The sequence below is a fragment of the Drosophila miranda genome, chromosome 3, assembly GCF_003369915.1.
Source record: "Drosophila miranda strain MSH22 chromosome 3, D.miranda_PacBio2.1, whole genome shotgun sequence".
Classification (NCBI taxonomy): domain Eukaryota; kingdom Metazoa; phylum Arthropoda; class Insecta; order Diptera; family Drosophilidae; genus Drosophila; species Drosophila miranda.
In genome coordinates this window covers 11,438,808-11,459,838 of record NC_046676.1, presented here as the reverse complement: position 1 = coordinate 11,459,838, position 21,031 = coordinate 11,438,808, and the positions used below count along the sequence as shown (strand labels likewise).

The following is a 21,031-nucleotide window of genomic DNA, read 5'->3' as shown; positions in this document are numbered from 1 at the left end:
CTGATTTACTCTCCATAACGCGGCTGTCACTTCAGACTGCGATTAGTCCCACTAAAAACAGAGTACGCAGAAGGTGTAAAGTAAGCTACAAGTCGGTTGCAAATTGAGTTGCTTCTCGATCCTGGACGTGTGCGGAACAAATTTAATATGACGGCTGAAACGAATACGGGTTAGTAGAAATCCCAAAATGATAATCCTAACTGAAAGCTATATGGACACGATAGCATGATCGATTTTGTGAAAGTCAAGTCATTCTAAAACTTAATCAGGCCGTAAACCATTTTTAAATTTTGATTTAAATGGAACCATAAACTCGAAATGAATTGCCAAAAGTGGAAACGCTTGAGACAGTAATAAAACTAAGTGCTGCACATGTACAAACTTGAAAAAGTTATTGGATTACTTGGAGCTAATGAATGCTACTTAATGAAGTGTATCTAGTTGAGTGATTGGCATTAAACAGACTTATTTGACAATTTCTCAGGTCCCGCAATTGGCCAACGGCATGTGCAGACCTTTCTGCTCTTCCTGTCGATCGTGGTCAACTATATGGCCAAGTTTAATGCTGGCGTGGCAATTGTGGCCATGACGAATTCCGAAAGCACCAATCCCAATTTCCCTGTAAGTCTGCCACATCTCTGTTCTGAGCATTGGCCTAACCCTTACCTATTTCTCCTCCAGGAATATGATTGGGATGGAAAGCAGCGCTCGTATATACTGTCCAGCTTCTTCTGGGGCTACATCATGACACAGTTCCTCGGTGGCTGGCTCTGTCGTCGCTTTGGCGCAAGGATGACCATGTTCGTGTCGACTATTGGATCGGCTCTGCTGGCCCTGCTGCCGCCTTGGTGCATCTCCTGGGGCGGCTGGCAGGCCTATTGCGTCATCCGTATGGCGATGGGCCTGTTCCAGGGCTTTTTATTCCCCTGCATCCACGCCCACCTCGCCAACTGGAGTCCCGTAAACGAGCGCAATCGACTGGGCGCCCTGGCCAATACGGGTCTCGACTGTGGCACTCTGCTGGCGATGTTTGCCAGTGGCCAGATTGCCGCCTCTAGCATGGGTTGGCCCGGAATCTTTTACATTTCGAGTGCCGTTGGCGTGGCCTGGTGCATCATCTGGCTGATCTTCGGCGCCAACACGCCTCGGGAATCCAAGTACATCAGCGATGAAGAGCTAAACTACATTGAGACCTCGATCAACTCCAGTCGCACGAAAGAGGCGGAGGATTCGAAGGCGAAGGGGCCAATCCCGGTTCCCTGGGGAGCCATATGGAGTTCGGTTCCGTTCTGGGCCCTGATGATCACGCGCTGTTGCCAGTCCTGGGGCTATTCCACGCTGCAGACGGAGATGCCCTCCTACATGAACGGTGTCCTGCTGATGGACATGAAGAATAATGCCATCTTCTCGGCACTGCCCTACTTGACCTCCTGGGTGATGGCCTTTGTGTATGTGATCATTGCGGACATCCTGCTAACAGGAGGAACCATGACCATCACAGGGATCCGCAAGACGTTCAATTCCATATCGTTCTTTATTCCCGCCATCATTTTGATCGGCATCGGATTCCTGGACAGCGAGCAGAAGACCCTGGCCGTTGTCTTGATGTGCGCCAATGTGGGTATCAATGCCGGAAGCACCATCGGCAGCACGATCAACACAATCGATCTGTCGCCCAACCATGCTGGCATCCTCATGGGTATCGTCAATACGGCGGGCAACGTTGTGCCCATTCTAACGCCCCTCTTGGTTGGCGTTATCGTAACGGATGATGTAAGTCCTGATCCCTATATGATCCCTACGTGGTTCACCTGATTATAATCTTGGTTCTGATATTTGCAGCACGATCGCGTCCAGTGGCAGGTGGTATTCATCATTTCTGCCGTCATCTTCTTTGTGGGCAACATAATCTACCTCATCTTCGGTCAGATGGTTAACCAGCCATGGGATGCACCCGACTTTTTAGACAAACAAATGTCCTCCACTCTACAGGAGGAAGGAAATGCCAAGGCACTGGAGGCACAACAAAGCGAGAAAGTAGAGATAACCACAAGATGAGATGGTGCGCCTACAAATTTCGAAGGAATAATGTTCCAAAAGAAAATCATTATCGGCTGGTCCGTGGTCATATAAGCACAGAATTTCTTAGAATATTCAAAACTAATTGATAAGTTTAGACATAAAAAGTACAAATAAATCAAATATAAACCTATTTCCGTGTCAATTTTGATGAAGCTTTGATGAAAAAGGGCAATGGCAGTTCGACATAAGTCCATAGAAATTTCATTATCTAACATAGATTATTGCTGGAGCTATCAGAAGTATTGAACGTGTTTAATGCCCTTGCGATTGACGTATGGGTCGGGTGAGAACAAGATCGATGGGTGTTCAATTAAATTGACATTTCTGTTTATCCACTAGGGGTCCCAAAAACTGTGACTTCGATAAGGGAAAACCATGCCATCGTAAGTGCTTTGGCTTAGAAGGGTTTGTAGTGCTCTTGGAAAGTTTAGCTGTTTCTGGTATTCCCCATTACGCGTGTCAGGGCCAGCTATCTCAAGTGGTGGCTATTGTCCAGAGGTTTATGGTATCAGCTGATGGCTGGAGAATGACCAAGATCCACTGTTGCCTTAGGTCAGCGCTCTGGATGTTGGCTTATACATACATATATATATATATATATATATAAATATATATGTATAGGGTCGTATACTTTGGAATTCATGTTGTTCCTAATCTAATTACAAATTAACTAATCTCGACATTCCGCAATGCTTTTTGATTGAGTACAGTGCAGTCAATAAGTAAATTCCACGAACGACGCGTACGAACGCGATCAAGCTTATCGCAGGATAATCTCTCTGATTAGCCGAATATCGATTATCAGGTTGTTCGATTGAAATCGAAATGTGGGAAAGTGTAAATTAACACAATCCATTCGAGTTCAAACAGTTTTGCAGTTCGGACTGTGTTCAAAAAGTGTGATTTCCGTATAAATCCTCAAGGATGACAGTCGAACCAAATAGAGGTATGAAATTGAGTGAACTTTGATGGATATCTGAGCATATAGAAAGGGAACTGAACTCAGTTTGACACACTTTTGTAAATCCCTTGAAGAGTCAAGAGAGAGACCTTGCCCGTGGCCTGATTAAAGTCCAGACCACTCGCTCGTCGGACACACACAAGTGGCTCTTCGAAGGGTCATAAATCTTTTGGCTTGTGGGCTGTTCGATAGCGATGTCTCGAGTGCAATTCAGATTTATTTACTCAATTGCTTAGCGCGGCAGGAAGTACTCGAGATATAAGATAAGAGTAACGTTTTCTTTTGTTTGCAGGACCTGTTGTGGGCATGCGGCATGTCCAGGCCCTGTTGATCTTTCTCAATATAACCAGCATGTACTTGGGTCGCCTCAATGTGGGTGTCTCTGTGGTGGCCATGACGAATGCGGAGTCCACCAATACCGATTTTCCAGTAAGACATAGCCCTATTCCCCCTGTTGCGTTTTTCAATAATACTTCCTTTAATTGTCTTTTAGGAATACGATTGGTCGGAGTCCCAGAAGGCTTTAATATTGTCCAGCTTTTTCTGGGGCTATATCTTTACGCAGTTCGTTGGGGGTTATCTGTGCAAGCGTTTCGGTGTGAAAAGTGTGATGCTGTGGGGCTCCTTCGCTTCCGGCGTTACCAGTGCCCTGTCGCCTCTCTTCATTGGGTTTGGCGGCTGGCAGGCCTATTGCGGCATACGTGTCCTGATGGGCTTCGCCCAGGGACTGCTCTTTCCCTGCATTCATCAACACTTGGCGCGCTGGTCCCCGCCAGCGGAGCGTAATCGCTTGGGTGCTCTCAGCCACACGGGCATCGAGTGTGGCAATGTCTGCGCTATGTTCCTGAGTGGCATGATAGCCAAGAGTGCCATAGGCTGGCCGGGCATTTCGTACGTCTCCGCTGGTGTTGCCTTCGGATGGTGTGCTCTGTGGTTTATCTTTGCGTCCAATAATGCAACCGAGTCCCGCTTCATAGGCGAGGCAGAACTGCACTACATTGAGTCGTCGCTGAAGCACAGTGAGAACTATCACAAGAAAGTTATTCCGATTCCTTGGAAGGCTATCTGCAGCTCGCTTCCGGTTATTGCCTTATTGATAACCCGCTGCTGCGAAACCTATGGCCTGAGCACACTCCAGGCCGAGATCCCATCCTATATGAATGGTGTCCTCGACATGGACATCAAGAGCAATGCCTTCTTTTCGGCCCTGCCCTTCCTGGCCATGTGGTGCATGTCCTATGTGTACCTAATCACCGCCGACATTCTGCTTACCGGCAACCGGCTGTCATTGACTGCCCTTAGGAAGACTTTCAATTCGCTGGCCTTTTGGATTCCGTGTGCGACACTGATCGGCATCGGATTCCTGGACAAGGACCAGAAAACTCTGGCCATCGTTCTGATGACACTCAGTGTTGGCTTCAACAGTGGCGCCACCATCGGTAGCTCCCTCAACACCATCGATCTCTCGCCGAATCATGCCAGTATTGTAATGGGGATTGTCAATACAGCGGCGAATGTAGTGCCCATAGTCACTCCTCTAGTTGTGGGCTTCATCGTGGAGGATACAGTAAGTGGTTGTCACCACTCCATAGAAATATCAATATCTATTAATGGTTTCTCGTTTTTTTAGAGTGATCGTACACAATGGCAGATTGTGTTCATTATTGCGGCTGTGCTTTTCTTTGTGGGGAATTGCATATTTTTGGCCTTTGGGACGGCTGTATCCCAGCCCTGGGATGCCGAAGACTTTTTACAGCCCCACGAACCAGAGCTGGCCGAGCGCAAGCCGAAGGCAATCGACGAAAAATCCAGATAGTACAATTTCCGACTCTCCAGACCCGATAGCATTCCTAATCTCTCCACTTGAGTCCGGGGAGCTTTTGCTCAGAGACGCTCACGAGTGGTTCGATGGGGAATCACTCGAGTTTCAAATAGCGAAGAGTCGGTTGGGTTAGCCTTAGATTATAGCTGTTTAAATATAATAACGTTCAATAAATTGATAGAAAGATTGTAAACACTCTTGGGCTCTTTGGTTCGGGTACATTATCGATTAGTTTATTATTTATTTAGCGGGTAGCATCGCTTATCAGGCGCGTTCCATTGTTTCAAGCGACGTGAACCATAAAGAATAATATACAAAAAATAAATTAGAATCATTCATTTATGGCCCCATTGACGATGTTAACTGGAAGCTAGGTTTTGCCTGGTTATAGCACTTAGTTTCCGCTTTAAACGGAGTCCACCTGGATCCGATAGAAGCTCGAGCTTTTTCGCCATAAATCTTTTGGACAAATAAACAAGTCTGTGGCAAATGGGGCATCGCATGGGGAGTGTTTTTCAGCTACCACCTTAACTTTGTGTAAACCCAACAATATTTGCATTTGTACCGGGTACTCTCTATACGTATACATATGTATGATCTCTCTTGTACAATAGATCTGGGACGTCAATCAACTTCTGGAATCGAGGAGTTGCGTCAAAGTTAGTAGCGGTGTTTGCTCCCGCGCCTCCCAACGACAGGGCATCTTTCTGTGGGAGTCACCTGCGAGTCCGCAAGCAAACACGACCGTAATGTGAATGATTACGGGAATGTGGTCGGGCCAAGCACCCGAAGCTTTCAGCTGTCATATAAATGCTGCTTAAACAATATCGCAAAGGCCCAGAAGCGATCCGCCAACCAAACGGTGCAGACCTCAAGATCCTCCCCTCCCCTGCCCTCGCTCGGTTCAGTGCTCGTGAAAAATGAGTAACAAAGGTGCTAAAGGGCCTCGCATTGGCATTCGCCATCTGCAATCGTTTCTGCTCTTCCTGGGCCTCACCGCGATGCACATCGCCCGCCTCAACGTCAGTGTAGCCATCGTGGCCATGACCAATGCTGCCACAACGAATCCCAACTTTACGGTGAGTGTGCACTGAGTTCCTCCATCTAAAGAAATCCATTTCTGACGTGGTCCGTTGTCTACCAGGAATACGAGTGGACGGAAAAGCACAAATCGTACATATTGTCCAGTTTTTATTGGGGCTACATCGTGACCCTCTGTCCAGGCAGCTTCCTTTGTCGTCGGTATGGTGCAAAGGTCGTATTGTTCATTGCCAGCTTCGGCACTGCGGTCTTCAGCATGATGACCCCATGGTGCATCTCCTGGGGCGGCTGGCAGGTCTTCTGCGCCATCCGCATCCTACAAGGTCTGTTCCAGGGCGTGATCTTCCCCTGTGTGACGGAGCACCTGGCGATGTGGTCGCCGCCAGATGAACGGAATCGCCTGGGAGCCTTCAGCTACACGGGAACCGACTGCGGCACTGTACTGGCCATGTTCATCAGTGGAATGATTGCCGAGAGTGCCATGGGTTGGCCGGGAATCTCGTATGTCTCGGGGGCTCTCTGTGCCGTCTGGTGTGTCCTTTGGCTGATTTTCGGATCCAACAATGCGCCCGAATCCCGGTTCATTGGCGAAGCGGAGTGCAAGTACATAGAGTCCTCGCTGCAGCACAACGAAGACTTCCATGATCGGATAATTCCTATTCCGTGGAAGGCCATCTGGACGTCCGTTCCGTTCTTGGCTTTGCTAGTGACGCGGTGCGCTGAAACCTATGGACTGAGCACGCTCCAAGCCGAGCTTCCGTCCTACATGAACGGCGTACTCAACATGGACATCCAGAGCAATGCAGTGTTCTCGTCGCTGCCATTCCTGGCCATGTGGCTGCTCTCCTATGTCTATCTGATTGCGGCCGATGTCCTGCTCAAGAAGAAGTTCCTATCTCTAACATCCGTGCGGAAGCTGTTCAATACGCTCTCCTTCTGGATACCGGCGGCCGCCCTGATCGGCATTGGATTCCTCAACGAGGAAAAGAAAGTACTGGCCATTGTGCTGATGACACTCAGTGTGGGCGTCAACAGTGGGGCTACGATCGGTAGCTCCCTAAATACCATCGACCTCTCGCCCAATCATGCCGGAATTCTGATCGGTTTGAGCAATACGGTGGCGAATATAATACCCATCCTCACGCCACTGATTGCCGGTGAGATCGTGACCGATAAGGTGAGTCAGCCCTGCCATTGAATGTGAAAAGCCCGAAACAAAAGCTAATCAATGTATCTCCTGGTTTTTTCCAACTCTTCAGCACGATCGTGGCCAATGGCAGATAGTATTTGGCCTGGCCGCCATCATTTTCTTTGTGGGAAACTGTGTGTTCCTCGTCTGGGGCACGGCCAAGGCGCAACCCTGGGATGCGGATGACTATCTGAAGCCCAAGGATGCAGAGACTTGCAGCGAAAAGAAGAGCCAACCGCCTGCGATCGCGCCACCCATCGATCCTGTCTTGGAGCAGACAATTAGCTGGCCAGAGAGGTACACGGTGATGGCGACGGATTGATTTGTGGCGGAAGTAGCGTTGTCGAACAATTGATTTTGTTAATCAGTATTAACTATAAGTAGGTTGTAATTCATATTTATTCTATTTATATGGCGTGACATGCGCGCGGGACTTGAGTAAATTTACTTATTTTCAATAGATTCGGTTCGATTTGCTTTGTTTTGTTGCCAACAACGCTTGCGATTTGGTACTCGAATCGAGGACTTTAATCTAATCTCTTAATTTATCTTATAAATTTATATAAACACATATATTTATTTGGGATTTTCACACCAATCGCGACCAATTCTCAATGGTGCTGCAGAGAAGACAAGTGGATCGGACCTGTGGGTACTCTCCCTAATAAAACAATTGCCACAGCTGTTTGGGGTACAAAAAAAGGAAATGAAAAAATTGTGATACTTAGAAATATAAATAAACTTGTTGAATTGCCTCTCGCTCTGCTTTGTACTTGGCTCCATTTACACTTGTTAGCTGTTGCTTGATCTGGAAATTCATAAGCCTATACGTATGGGAATGCGTATGGATCCGATAACATACTTACTACACTCGTAGGCATGAGGAACAGCTTTAAATCGCGGATCAATGTTTGAGACCAGCCTTCTTCTTTCGCGTGAATTGAGTTAGGTCTGTGCTATTTATAGCGTAGATTCCGTACCATCTGGGATAGGGGGAACAGCTTTAAATCGGGCCATGGCCAGCTTCTTCTTTCGCTTGGAATGCATCCTATCTAGTCCATAGATTCCGAACTATCTGGGAAATGGTAAACAGTTTTAAGTCAACCACGGATCAGGTGTTTGAGACCAGCCTTCTGCCTTCCATTGCATTGAGTAAGGTCTGTCTGCTATCTAATCAATGGCAAGTTAAACCATAATTTGTCATCTGATAAAACAGAATCTAATTGCCGGAACCAATCTGAGAGCAATTACTTAAATCGATTGATATCAAGCGCCAGGGTGACTGGGTGAACTGCTGACGGGAGTTCTCCGTTTGCGAATTGATAAGAATACATATATTACCCGCTACTGTTTTGGAATTATTTCTCCTCGTCATTGTTATTGTTTGGTTTATGGTCTCGTCTGCCTGTATTGCCAGTCCCCTTTGTGTGTGGCCTAGTCTTTGGCTTTACGAGGAATTATTGGGGCCCTGGGAATTAGCTAAAGTGATTTACTGTAAAGCAAATCAGTTTTTCTGTTTGTTTAGGAACTGTTTTCCAATCGTGATCTATTAAGTAAGTCAGTATTTGTCTAGAAATTAATAAGTTTAAGTTTAAGGCTTAAGCCAGTGGCAATGTAACATTCTGAATCGTATCAGTGGAGCAGCATATAATACAGATCTTGTTTTCTTTCTGATTGCATCGCAGCATGTGGATTAGTGACGTCGTTGCCTCCTGGCTAAGAACACAAGAGCGTCGTTGGCCAGAAATCAAGTTTCGGTGCAGTTTCGTTATTGGTTTTGGCACACAAACGAGTTTTGCATTGGCTGCAGCTACCTATTCACCTGCCTATACTCCTTCCTCTGGTCAGTTCTGTGGTTTCAAGTGAACGGTGTGGTCGCTGCCACCGATTGCACTTGCAATGACGATCACGTCGTTTTCTTTGGTGACCAAAGGTTGGCTGCCCATCGATGGGGCCATCAAGATTCGTTTTCACAACATTTTCTTTGCAGGACCCGCATTGGGCATCCGTCACCTCCAGGTGCTGTTCCTCTTCACGTGCGCCACCCTGGTCATGCTCCAGCAGATGAACATGAGCGTTGCCATTGTGGCGATTACGAATTCCAACAGCAGCAATCTAGACTATCCAGAGTACCATCTAACGGGGCAGCAGAAGTCGTATATTCTGAGCAGTACCTTCTGGGGCTGCTGCTTCACCCAACTGCTGGGCGGCTACTTCTCCAGCAGATTCGGAGCCAAGATGCTGCTTTTTGTGATATCGCTGGCCACCGGTCTCCTCAGCGTGGTCACGCCGTTCTCTATTGCCTGGGGGGGCTGGAAACTGCTTTTTGGGGTGCGCCTACTGCAGGGCCTGGTCATGGGCGGCATGTGGCCCTGCCTGTACACGCATCTGGCCAAATGGTGTCCCAAAAAGGAGCAGAATCGCTTTGGTGGCATCATGACGACTGGCCTGGACTGTGGTACAGCACTGGGCTTTGCTCTCAGTGGAGTCCTTTCCGCCTCTCACCTCGGTTGGCCCAGCTCCTTCTATGTCCCAGGTAAGTGAGTGTGCCAGCCTCATTTTAAGCCAATTCTTTAATGAGTTGTTTCCTAGGTTACGTTGGGATTGTGTGGTGCCTGCTTTGGCTGCGCTATGGCGCCAATTCTCCCTCCGAATCGCTCTTTATTTCGCTGGCTGAGAGGAAATATATTGAGTTGTCCCTGGAACAGAGTAATGCCCCCAAAGGCGAGATTCCACTAGTGCCCTGGCGTCACATATTGACCTCACGTCCGTTTCTCGTTCTGGCCTTCTGCAAGATGAGTCAGGCCTGCAGCTTCTACACGCTGATGCAGCAAATTCCACGTTACATTCATGGCATCTTCCGGTATAGCATTTGGGCGAACGCCTTGCTCTCCGCGCTGCCCTTTGTGATCATGCTGATGTTTTCCTACTTTTTCATCTTCCTGGCCGAGTATCTGACGCAGCGGCGGAACATTCCCCTGCCAATTCTTCGCAAAACCATCAATTCGTATGCCTCCTGGACTCCTGCCATTGCTCTAGTGGCGCTCACCTACGTCAGCGACCAGAATGTTGTTGGCATCATCTGTTGTCTGGTTGCAGCGGTGGCTGCCATCTCTGGCCAGGCGATTGGCTGCTCTCTCAATCATGTGGATCTCGCTCCAAACTTTGCAGGGCTTCTGTTTGGCATCAGCAACACTTTGATGTCGGGGGCAGGTGTAATATCGCCGCTCATCATCGGCTTTGTGGTGACCAATGAAGTAAGTAATAACATACAGAATCAACCTCCTCATACAGGATAATACGTATCGCATGTACTCACTTTACAGTCGGATCGTACGCAGTGGCGCTCTGTGTTTCTGGGAATTGCCGCAGTTCTGTTTGTGGGAAATTTGTTGTATTTGATTTTTGGCGAAATGACTGTGCAGCCATGGAATGGACCCAGGCCCGTGGAGACAGGAACTGCAGTGGAAAACCAAACAGCAGAGCCTATGCCAGCTCCAGATGGGCCGCCTTCCATGGAGAAATTTACCTATTTTTAGCACCACTTCGATCCAGAATGCATACAATTTTCACGCGATTCAAACTGTTGAACCATTTTCATTCGATTAATGAACTGATATCGATAGAATCATATGGTTTGATATTGGGTCTGCAGCCCTGAAGGCTAAAAGTCAAAAGGAAGTGGGTGTGGTGGGAAGGGTGGGGTTGGTCGGATCCGAGCTGCCATCATGGCTGGGAGCTCACATGCGACTTGGCCCTATCTCCCATTACATATGCTGGGTAGGGTAAGATTAGCAGAGGATGAGGTGGGCTGTCCCTCGTCCCTCGGGTTCAGTTCAGCTGCCAGTCCGAGAGTGCATCCACAAGGCTCTGGTCTGCGATAGCATGGCCGACGATGGCCGACTGCTGCTAGCGGCCAGAAGAGTTTCAGTCAATCTACTTTATTGATTTTTAATCCAAAGCTCGGGCTGATCCTCGTTTATGTGCCGGATGACTTCATCGACGAAATTTATGTAAAACTATAACAAATACTCCAATATCAATTCTTTGAGTTGGCAAACTTCACCCTTCGCAAAGGCGGGCGGCCAATTAATAATAGCTTGCTAACTTAAAATCCCAAAAAGAAAATCACAATAATGTGTATATCATGTGTCCGCTGCTGTGTGGAACTCGTTGCGCCCGAAATTCGTGTCGCGCAGATAGTAAACCGGCGAATCGTTTATCAACGACAACAGAATGGGCTTGAGGCCTAAAATGGATGCCAATTTGTATTTGAGTGTCACCGACTTAATCAGTTCGACCAGATGGGCCAGGGACTCCTCCTGCTTGACGGTTGTGGCATTGCTCTGGGCGTGTACCAAGTACCTGATAGAATCGAGGAGATCGAGATTAGGACAAAACTAGAGCTGTGTAAGTACGTCTATCCTTACCCCTTGACCACTTGTTCGATCACATCGTCGCTTAAACGCTGATGGCAGAGATACTCCTGAAGATATAGTGGGTTCTGCTGCAGCACAAATTGGGAGAGAATGGCCTCGCTCCAGTTAATATCGTAGCCATAGGCGCGACTCAATATCAGAGTTTGCGGGACACTAGAAAAGTGTAAATTCAATTAGTAAGGGCCTGAAGATCAATGCTAGAATTGTACCTGATTTGCGTGTTGACAAGTTCACGAAACTGTTCCCTAGATCGGACGCCTATGACGCTCACACAGAGCTGTGGAGAGTTGTTATTGTGTCGCCGCTCCAGGGCCTTGTTGCAAAGATCCAGCTGCATGGCAATAAGCTCCGCGCGCGATACACTCTGTTGGGCCAAGAGCAGCTTGTTGTCCAGCAGATAGTTCTCCGTGGCATGCGTGTAGTTCTCAATGGCCTGTTGTAGAAGATTCTGCACCTCTGAAGAGCATTTCAGTTTGTTGAACTGCTCGGCCAGGGCCTGGATGCGGATTACCACACCCTGGGCCTCTTCGGTCCACATTTCGGCAAGCTCTTTATACATGAGGAAATGCAAAGCAGCAAGTCGCAGCAGCTCCTTGCCGTTCTTCGGCTGATACTCCCGCAAATAACTGAGAATGGCCGAGCGCAGGCCACTCTTCTGATCCTCATCAAATTGTCCCAGCAGCGACTCGAACTGTTCATTCTCAATCAGCGAATCGAAGCAGTAGAACATCTCCCGATAGCGGGCAATGCCAATCAGCATGCGGACGATCAGTGACCAGGATTTGGCCTTGGCCAGTTGTCCATTAAGCTGCTTTGCCTTCTGTAAAACACTGGCAATGCCCTCCATAGAGCACTCGTGGACAAAGCACAAGTGCGCCTTGATCAGAAGCTCCACGTATATCTGGTTCTGCTTCTTGTGGGAGAGTACTTGGGGAACGCCAGATAATCCCCCAGGTGGTGTGGCTATCGGTAATCCATAAAGCGTTATAATCCCCGAGAGACGCTCAAAAGTATCGCTCTCTTCGTACACTTTTCCGTCTTGATAGCGACGATAGGCCTTCAAGGCCTCGCAGTAGTCCAGCAGGCAGTTGCCCAGCATCGTGGTGTTTGGCGTCAGTTCCAGGAACAGGTGGAAGTCCCTATCGATGCTGTGTCCCCAGAGATCAGCGTTCCTTAGGGCGTTCCGGGGCTGTTGGTTGGCGTTAAATATGTAAAAGCGTGGACGTACAATGCACGTTGTGAGCTCTAGGGCGAGAATATCGGCAATCTGACAAAGAAAAGTGGAAAAGGGTTGGATAAGTCTTAAATTTTGTTGTTTGGAACATCAGATCTCACCTCCTTTGGTGTCATACGCGTGGATATTTGTATGTCGCTGACCACCAACAAACGCTGCAGGCAGTCTTCATCGGCGGCACTCTTCAGCAGCACATTGACATCTTTGGTGCGTAGCACATCCAAATAATCCTTGTCCAGGTACATGGCAGCCCGATAGGCCAGCACAATGCGTCTACCCAGCTCCACGCCGGCCTTAAGCTTCGACCCAATGCCCAGTAGGGTCTCGAGCGTCTGCTGTTTCTCCTTGGATGGTATCTCCTCGAACTCCAGGGCCAGGGAGTCCGAGCAGCTGTCGGAGAGATCGCTGCCACATCGCGACATCACATTCTGATTGAGCGTAATCCGATTGAACTTTGCAAACGTACTCTTCTCAATCTCGCCGAGCAACTGGCGCTCTTTGCTGGACAGATTACCAATGCTGGCCATGCCCTCGGCCAGAGCCATCGCAAAGACAATGAATCGCAGATCGTTGGGCCGATACTCGAAGAGTTCCTGCAGTCGCAACGCCTCCACAATATCGCCCTTGTCCAGGAGCGTGTTCAGCAGGCTGTCCAGTCGTCTTTCCATCTCCGCCGTTAAGCGAGATTTTCCGGCAATGCTGAGGTCATCGATACCGGCCAGTTCCTTTAGCTCTGAGAAGGATTTGTAGAGGACAAGGCGCTCCTGGAGCATGATCTGTTCGTAATACTCCGAGTGGTAGATGGACAGCGAGGAAAGCTGATCCTCTGGCAGATTCAGATAGCACACGACCATATCGTATTCGATCTGATCCCTGTCGAAGGACTCGTTGGGGAACAAATGGTGCTGCTTGATCACACCCAGCGCACTTTGGAGCAACTCGTATCGCCTAACACCATCCGCCTGCAGGACGGTGGCAGCCTGCAGCAGAAAGTTCACCAGAATGGCCGGAGGCAGAGCATGCTGTTCGATCTCCTGCTCGTACTCCTGGTGAGGACGCAGCACTCCAGCATCCAACTCAGCGAGCCACTTGCCATAGACACTGTCGCTCAGCGGAAGCTGCAGCAAGGTAGACAATTGCAGTGCCTCGTCGTACTCCTTCGCCTCGATAAGGGAATCCACCAGACGCTTGTACTCGGGGCTGTCCCTTCTCACAAGCTGATCCAGGTCAATAGCCAGTTCCCTTAGCCATGTGGCGGCCACACCAAAGACCTTGTGCAGCAGGCAAAAGTCAAGGAGATCGCAAATGTCGCCTACATCTGAGCGGCAGATGCAGTCCAGAAATCTCTGCTGCTGCAGAATGCAGTCAAAGTTCGACTGCAACTGAACGAGCAGCAGCCCAATGGAACGCTGCATCATCTGTTTGCGCGGCAGGGGGGCACACAGCGGGAGAGTGACTGCATCGTGGCTCCAGCTGCAGAAGAACTGACGCAGCTCCAAAATTGTGGACTCGCTAAAGTCCTCCTGGTGGCTTGTCAACTGCAGGAATCGGCACAGATGCGTGAATTTGCAATCCTACAAGAAGATGCAGAATTATTGGAATCGGGAATCAATAGTTTTAGCATCCCCGCACTCACCGGTTTGAAGATTTCGAAGCTGTGCAGGAGAGCGTTGACATGTCCGCCGGCAACGGCTCCCCGTATCACAGACCACACCCACTCGGAGCGATCGTCTTCTCTCGTTTTGGAAGCCTCCCGCAGAAGGGTGCTCCACTGTCCGCTGGCCACAGCCAGCCAAACGAGCCAGCACCAGTCCAGATTTCGTCTACTTAGGGTGGCGGCCAGCACAGCGAGGATGGGCTGCTCTTCCCTGATGCAGTGCCTCAAGAGATTGATGCTGCTGCAGTGCGGAGTGCTGCCCTGCATCATTTCCAGAAACTTGGCTGTGGTTGAGATGTTTTCCTCGTCGGGCAGATTGTTGGAACTGCACAGGATTATGGCAAACAGATCCTGTCGAGCGCAATGAGTGAGCAGGTTGCACATGGTCTGACCCGCATTCCTTTCTAGCTGCTGCTGCTGCACACTGGTGGCCTCCTGGATGGAACTGTGCGAAGAATTGGTCATCGTCTCCTGCGAAGAGTTCGTCTGAGTTTCGCCCCCTCGACGCGCGGGTCTGTTGGAACTCCGCTTGTGTTGGCGGTCACTGGGGGACTCGTAGCTTAATGCCCGCAGCAGGTGGACGCCCAGCGGAGAAGACTTGAAGTCCGGCAGAAGCTTCTTGAGCTCGGTCAGTGGCAGATCAAAGTACTGGAAGAGCAGCAGCAGATGCCACCAATCTTTCCTGGAGGCGTAATACTTGAGCAGAGCCCCTGGAAAGCTTCCCGGAATATTCCGCATGGCCAGTCGCATCAGAGCTTGATACAGATCCAATGGAAACTCTTGGGGATTCGCATCGATCCGTTCCACCAGATTCCGGTCCCACTTGGCCAACAAATCCGAATAGCTCTCGCTATGCTGACGCTTTGGCAGGTTTCGCTGCAGCAGGAGGAAACTGCGCAGTAGCTGAGTGTCGAATCCCAGCATCTCGCAGCAGGCCACACAGTGGGTGACCAGTTCCTCATCGCCGGCATGCTGCAGGGCCAGCTGCGTGGTCGTTTCGCAGGCATGGAACAGTTGCGTCTTCGTTATCTGTCCGTACAGCTGCAGCTGCTCCGTGATCAGATAGTACACTGCATAGGCGCCCCTGTGCTGCTTCAGATAGTGCGTGTAGTTCAGCTGCGACTTCCTGGCAAAGCGCTGGCAGAGACGGGGATTCGAGAAGGTTACCAGTTCCCCATGGCCAGCGGCAGCCAGCACCGAGAGATTCACTTGCTTGAACTTCAGGAACAGTTCATGCGGCGTTGGCAGACCAGAAGGGCTGCCCGTCGGTCCATGGTCAAATCGAGCCGTCAGCGACTTGAGATATGGCACTCTGCTCAGGCTGGTGGAGGTGAGAAAGCTCTCGAGGGAGCGCACGCTGGGCTCAAGCGATAGAAAATCGTAGAATGTGAGCAGGGGATGCTCTTCGAAGGGGCCGACTGCCTCGTTGTGTGTCTTCTCCAGAAACGATTGCACGCTCTTGGATATCTGCAAAAGGGAAATTATTAGAGGGTACCAGTGCGCAGTGCCTCTCTGAATCTTATACCAGTTCAAATCCCTCGTGCTTCGCCAAAGAATGAGTTTTGAGATCAATTATAAGTGTGAGCAAGGCCTCCTGATGCGCCTCGCTGCCCGCCAGCTGCTCAAGCGAGGCAATGGGCACACAATCCATCAAGAGCAGGCCGTGGTGGCCACGATCCAGGAGATATTTTGCCAGCGGCTGGCGACTTATGAGCTCCGAATGCTGTCCCAGGCATTCCATGGTGCAGAGGCGACGCAGCTGTGTGGGAATATCCGAGGATTCATCGGGGAAGAAGTACCCCGCGCGGGCAAAGTAATTGCGCAGCGTTTCACTGGGCTGCTGCAGCTGTTCCAGCGCGTAGTCGTACATGGAAGAGTCCACCTGCCAAGCCGCATAGCCCTTCTCGAGCGGCGATAATGTGTCCTCTGTTTCCTTGCCCTCCTGACAACAGCACCAGCGCTGCAGTTGGTCCAGCCGTTGATTATCCACGAGGTGCTGCCACACCATCTCCTTGTTGAGCTCGGATAGCAGCGATTCATTGCCATTGGCAAAGAAGAGCTCAACCAGGAGCAGCTGTAATGCTTCTTCCGGCAGCGTCATCAACGCCTCGATGTGCACCCGCGGCAATTGGGTCTTGAGTTTCGACAGCAGGGATCCGCACTCACGCAGCTGCTGCACCAGCGACCAGTAGTAGGCCAGGACGGGCTCCTCCTGCTCATACAGCAGCGGTTCCTTGGTGCGCAGATGATCAAGCACATACTCGCTGAGATCCTCGTCCTGGCACTCGCAGGCGTACTGAAAGAAGAAGCACTTGACGTCCCTGTCCACATTACGCAATGTGTTGTCCGCCTTGTGGACGAGGCGCTCCGACAGCAATCGCTGTACATACGCCTGCACGACATCGTAGAAGTAGTGACGATACTCCGCTATGGTGGTTTTTCTCTTCTTAGCCCAGTATTCCAAGCACAGGTCGATGTTCTCGCCTTTGGTGGCTACTTCCTTGATGATGGCCACCTCGCTGATGCCTGACCAGCTCTTGAACAGTTTGTCGCGTGCCTGCGCCTGGGCCTGAGCGGAATGCATCTTAATGGGCGTTGGGCGGACGTATGTATGTGGAATGTTCCTAGAGATTTTTTCACATTTCCTTTGTTTGGAATCAACAGTTGTTTAACAATGGCCTCCCACAGCTGATAAGTCTTATCTGTAGTTCAAGAGAGAACTAGTTCGTTTGGGTGTTTGTTGTGTTTTAAAAAATCTTGAACTCGTTTAGATTTGCAGTCATACAGCTAACACAAGTTTAAAAAACCTTAATTTACTTTTTAAATATGCAATTATTCATTAAAATTGTATATTCTAGAAACGATTTTTGTGCAACTGACTCCACAGTTGGTTCATTTGATATCGCTTCGATAGTTTGGTTCGATTGTTTGGCGCTGCCAGACAGCTATATTTTGCTGCTACCCTTTTGGCGCCCAATTTGAAACCCGTAACGCCATATGTTGGTATCAGCTTTCGTTTTCGTTAGTTTTTTTGAGCAAGCTGTGTAATTCTATATCCATTCCAGACGTCCTTCTTTGTGAAATTCAAGTAGCTCAAGGAAGCTACAAGTTCGCATAAAAGTTCAAGTCACATGTGGGGCTTGATCGAAGACCAGACCCCCCACACGAGCACATACACAGCAGAGGGTCGTCTGCTCCGTTTGGGCCCAGTGCTCCTTCCGTTCCTCTTATTAGCCAGAACTTGGCCATTTAGATTTGCAATTTTTGGGCTTACAACATCCGCTTACACAACCTGTGGGCCGTTGGGGCAAATACATAAATCAACTCCGTAAGAAAAACTTACAACCTTTCTAGGAAGCTTCTATCGTCCAGCAGCAGTACTTTCCACATGACACCTGAGCCTCTCTAAGGTCGGAGCCAGAGCCGGTGGCTCCATTAATAATTTTCACACGACCTGTTGGCTGGGGGGGAGGGGGACTTGTGTCATGTAAATTTGACATGCCACATTCTGTGGCCGGCCACCTTTCGTTGGCTGTTGCGTAAGCTGATATTTTGTGCAGCAGCATAATTATATTCTTTATGTTTTTTACGCCGAAAGAAGAACAGGAACAACAACAAGAAGATATGTATGTTTGCGCCATATTTTGTGTGGCTCGTTGTTTTTGTTTTTGAAACTCTCTTCGTGTGGCCAGTGGTTCTGCTTGTTGTGGTTGTTGCTGTTGTTACCGTTTTGGTCACTTTACAAATAGTTGGAGTGGAAAAAAGCTTTATGGGATCTGCTGCTGCTCCGTGGAGGAGGAGAGGAAGGAGGAGCAGCAGCAACGGTGGAGACCCATGTCTGCAGTTGGGCTTTGAGCGGGTGACTTGGCAATCAAACCGGTTGTCCCTGCTCGGTCTTTCTGCTGGTTTTACTGTCTCTGAATCTGTATTTGTATCTGTATCTGTATCTGTATCTCCGTGTCTGGTAGTGTGTGTGTGATTTATAGTTACGCACAAGCGCGCAAATCCAATTAGACGAACCGACTGACCTGGCTGACAGCCTGAATGACTGACTGACTGACTGACAAAAATGAAGTTTGGCCCGCAGCAAATGCCGCCAGATCTTCAGCTGAAGCTCCTCTGGGCACAGTAGTCATTCCCACAAAATGATATGATCAATTTTTTAATTGATTTCGATCATAAATACATATAAAAGTACTGCAACCAAAACATCTTTTCTTATAATTTTCTGCTGATAACTTTATTTAAATATCCCTACATCAAAGTAAGATTAATTCATTGATGCTTTCTCTTCTTCTTTAAACTTATTCCCTGATCGCTGATACTTTCGTATAATTGATATATCCTGAAATTCCTTTCAATGTTCCCCCAAATTCCTTTGCAAAACAAACATCTCATTTTATAATTGAGCTCCAGATATTGCTTATATCTGGGAACTACTGTAACTCATAGAGATAGATTCGGGTCGGTCGGACTGTATCTGTTTTCGACGTTTACATCACCGCCAATGGCGGAACTTCATTGCCCCGGCCACACAAATGTCGTCCATCGTCCGTTGTCCGTTGTCCGTCCGCTGTCCGCTGTCCGCTCCGCTCGCCTTTGTTGCATTTTTCTCAAAAATACATTCAAAGCAACGAACTGCAGTCGCATCTTTATCTAAAAATTGAATTGAAATGTATGTCATAATACCTTTGGCATGCCGGCCAGTTGCTTGACATTAAAAATGTGCTCCCTCTCCAACGTTCCCCCACTCTGGCACTGGCACTGGCACTGGCACTGCCAGAGCCCCAGCCACATATGGTTGAATGCAAATTTTCATCAGCCATGTGGAGCAAAAAATATAGCCGATGACGTTGTCGTCATCATCGTTTCTCCCCAATTGAAATGCAACTCACAAAACTTTGGGGCCCGGGCCCGGGCCCGGACCCGGGGCCTCGGACCTCGGACCTCGTTGTACCCGCTCCTAGTTGAAACATTTTGTGCTTTTAATTTTTTCGCAAAAAGGGCCAAGTGCTCGTCCGTGTGTGTGGTTATTGTTTTGATCGCTCTTTCCCACGTTAAATGGGTCTCAAGTATGATATCGTATCAAGATCGGGGTCTGGACAGGGTGTGTTCCACACGTTCCCCACACACTTGAATGCTTAAACAGTTCGCTGCGGTGCGGTACGGTTCGATCGAGACTCGTCCCCGGATAACCTTCAAGCGATTTGTGTGTGTTTTTTTCTGGGGCTTTTCCTATGGAAAGTCAAGCCGGTCCACCGATTTGGTAATCGCCTATCCGGACAATAGACCGTTTTTGGGGGTGAGAGAGAAAGAGAAAAAGAAACAAAAATTGATTGATAGTCGCGGCACATTCCACATACCACAAGCTTCCCTTGACTCCCCCTCCAATAAACTTGTTTTCACTGACCCCCCTGTCCCCTCTGTCTATCATTCTCCTCTATTTCTATGTTTTGCAAAACAACAAATGGGGAACCAACAAACCAAAGCGATGATTAATTGGGGATGACTGACTGGGTGGACTGGAGGAGATGCAAATCCCGAACCACGACACGGAATACCATTGCAGATAGGTCACAGATCCCATAGTTTATCCGTCTAAAATCGTCCAATGAACCGATCGGATCGATTGACACAAAAACTCAATGATGGAAGATCTGTCCAAGTAGCATCTTTGTCAGATATACACGAGTATATCCCATTGATTGGGCTTTGTTCTGGTGCGAATCGAGAATGGTATTCTTTGGAGATATGTATATTTGCATTTGTTTTGGCTAGCCTTTCGCTTGTACCGTTAAATCGAAGCCACTCTCTTGGGCCATAAATTGGCTTGGCCCAAACGCCGAAACAAAATGCCTCATTAACACCTGGTTTGCGTGCGATATTTGAGCTTTCGATTTAACGGTCATGCCCCGGATCAAAATATTGAAATTCAATTTCTTTACGGTCAAGCGAGGGGCAGAGAGATATGGGGAGTTCAAGTTGGTGTTCAAGTTCAGAGCCCATAACCTCGTTGGTGGTCCCCCAGTGTTCCGAGTTCTTCCAGTTCTCTGTCTTTTTTCCTTCTAATTAAAATCAACATGCGCTGAAAATCAAAAGTGCAAACAGAACCAGAACATAAATCAACATTGAAGTGAATCAGAATCAGAATCAGAATCTGAAGTCCCGAACCCGAATCCCGACCCGTGTCCAGGCAGCAGCCAATACTGATCTCCCTCTCTCGCTGTCTCTCTCGAGTCCCGTCCCAACGGCCTTGCTTATCAGCCGTTTTTCTTTCCTTTGTTCATTCGTTGTCTCTTCTTTGGTTTGCTTTCTTTGTTTCCGAACTCTTCTTGCCACACGATGTTCTTGATGTTTTTTGTTTTTTTTTTTTTGGCCAAGTTGCAGGCCATTTTGCCGCAACAGGTTCTTGTCTTCCATCCATTCCAGTGCTCTCTCTCTCTCTCTTTTCTCTCCTCCCATTCCACATAACTTCCAAAGCCAAGAACTGGACACTCAACAGGTTCTCGTGATGAAAGAGCGCTCTCAGAGAGCAGTGGAGGAGTACGCTACTCTCTCTCTGTCTCCCTCCTGCTTAGATAAGTGACTTTCAGCATTAAATAGAAA

At 48.7% G+C, this 21,031-nt stretch overlaps 5 protein-coding genes across 5 annotated transcripts; 4 read left to right on the top strand and 1 right to left on the bottom strand.

Annotated features, from left to right (window-relative positions):
- The first annotated feature begins 62 nt into the window (after positions 1–62).
- LOC108160769 (putative inorganic phosphate cotransporter) lies at positions 63–2,214 on the top strand. Its single transcript, XM_017294970.2, has 4 exons — positions 63–169; positions 485–621; positions 682–1,773; positions 1,843–2,214. Exons 1-4 carry the CDS (start codon positions 148–150, stop codon positions 2,056–2,058), a joined length of 1,467 nt encoding a protein of 488 aa, XP_017150459.1. The 5' UTR covers positions 63–147; the 3' UTR covers positions 2,059–2,214.
- Positions 2,215–2,938: 724 nt separating this feature from the next.
- Positions 2,939–5,047, top strand: LOC108158214 (putative inorganic phosphate cotransporter). Its single transcript, XM_017290437.2, has 4 exons — positions 2,939–3,028; positions 3,336–3,472; positions 3,537–4,610; positions 4,674–5,047. Exons 1-4 carry the CDS (start codon positions 3,007–3,009, stop codon positions 4,857–4,859), a joined length of 1,419 nt encoding a protein of 472 aa, XP_017145926.1. The 5' UTR covers positions 2,939–3,006; the 3' UTR covers positions 4,860–5,047.
- Positions 5,048–5,709: 662 nt separating this feature from the next.
- Positions 5,710–7,654, top strand: LOC108159809 (putative inorganic phosphate cotransporter). The gene is made up of 3 exons (XM_017293379.2): positions 5,710–5,944; positions 6,010–7,083; positions 7,166–7,654. Exons 1-3 carry the CDS (start codon positions 5,786–5,788, stop codon positions 7,415–7,417), a joined length of 1,485 nt encoding a protein of 494 aa, XP_017148868.1. The 5' UTR covers positions 5,710–5,785; the 3' UTR covers positions 7,418–7,654.
- Positions 7,655–8,823: 1,169 nt separating this feature from the next.
- LOC108159810 (putative inorganic phosphate cotransporter) lies at positions 8,824–10,723 on the top strand. Its single transcript, XM_017293380.2, has 4 exons — positions 8,824–9,028; positions 9,086–9,631; positions 9,688–10,352; positions 10,422–10,723. Exons 1-4 carry the CDS (start codon positions 8,995–8,997, stop codon positions 10,632–10,634), a joined length of 1,458 nt encoding a protein of 485 aa, XP_017148869.1. The 5' UTR covers positions 8,824–8,994; the 3' UTR covers positions 10,635–10,723.
- A 297-nt stretch (positions 10,724–11,020) lies between these two features.
- On the bottom strand, positions 11,021–17,112 carry LOC108159808 (spatacsin). The gene is made up of 6 exons (XM_017293378.2): positions 15,951–17,112; positions 14,405–15,892; positions 12,870–14,342; positions 11,744–12,801; positions 11,526–11,687; positions 11,021–11,460 (listed from the first exon to the last, which is right to left on the bottom strand). The coding sequence occupies exons 1-6, from the start codon at positions 17,007–17,009 to the stop codon at positions 11,241–11,243; spliced, it is 5,460 nt and encodes a 1,819-aa protein (XP_017148867.1). The 5' UTR covers positions 17,010–17,112; the 3' UTR covers positions 11,021–11,240.
- Positions 17,113–21,031: the final 3,919 nt, after the last annotated feature.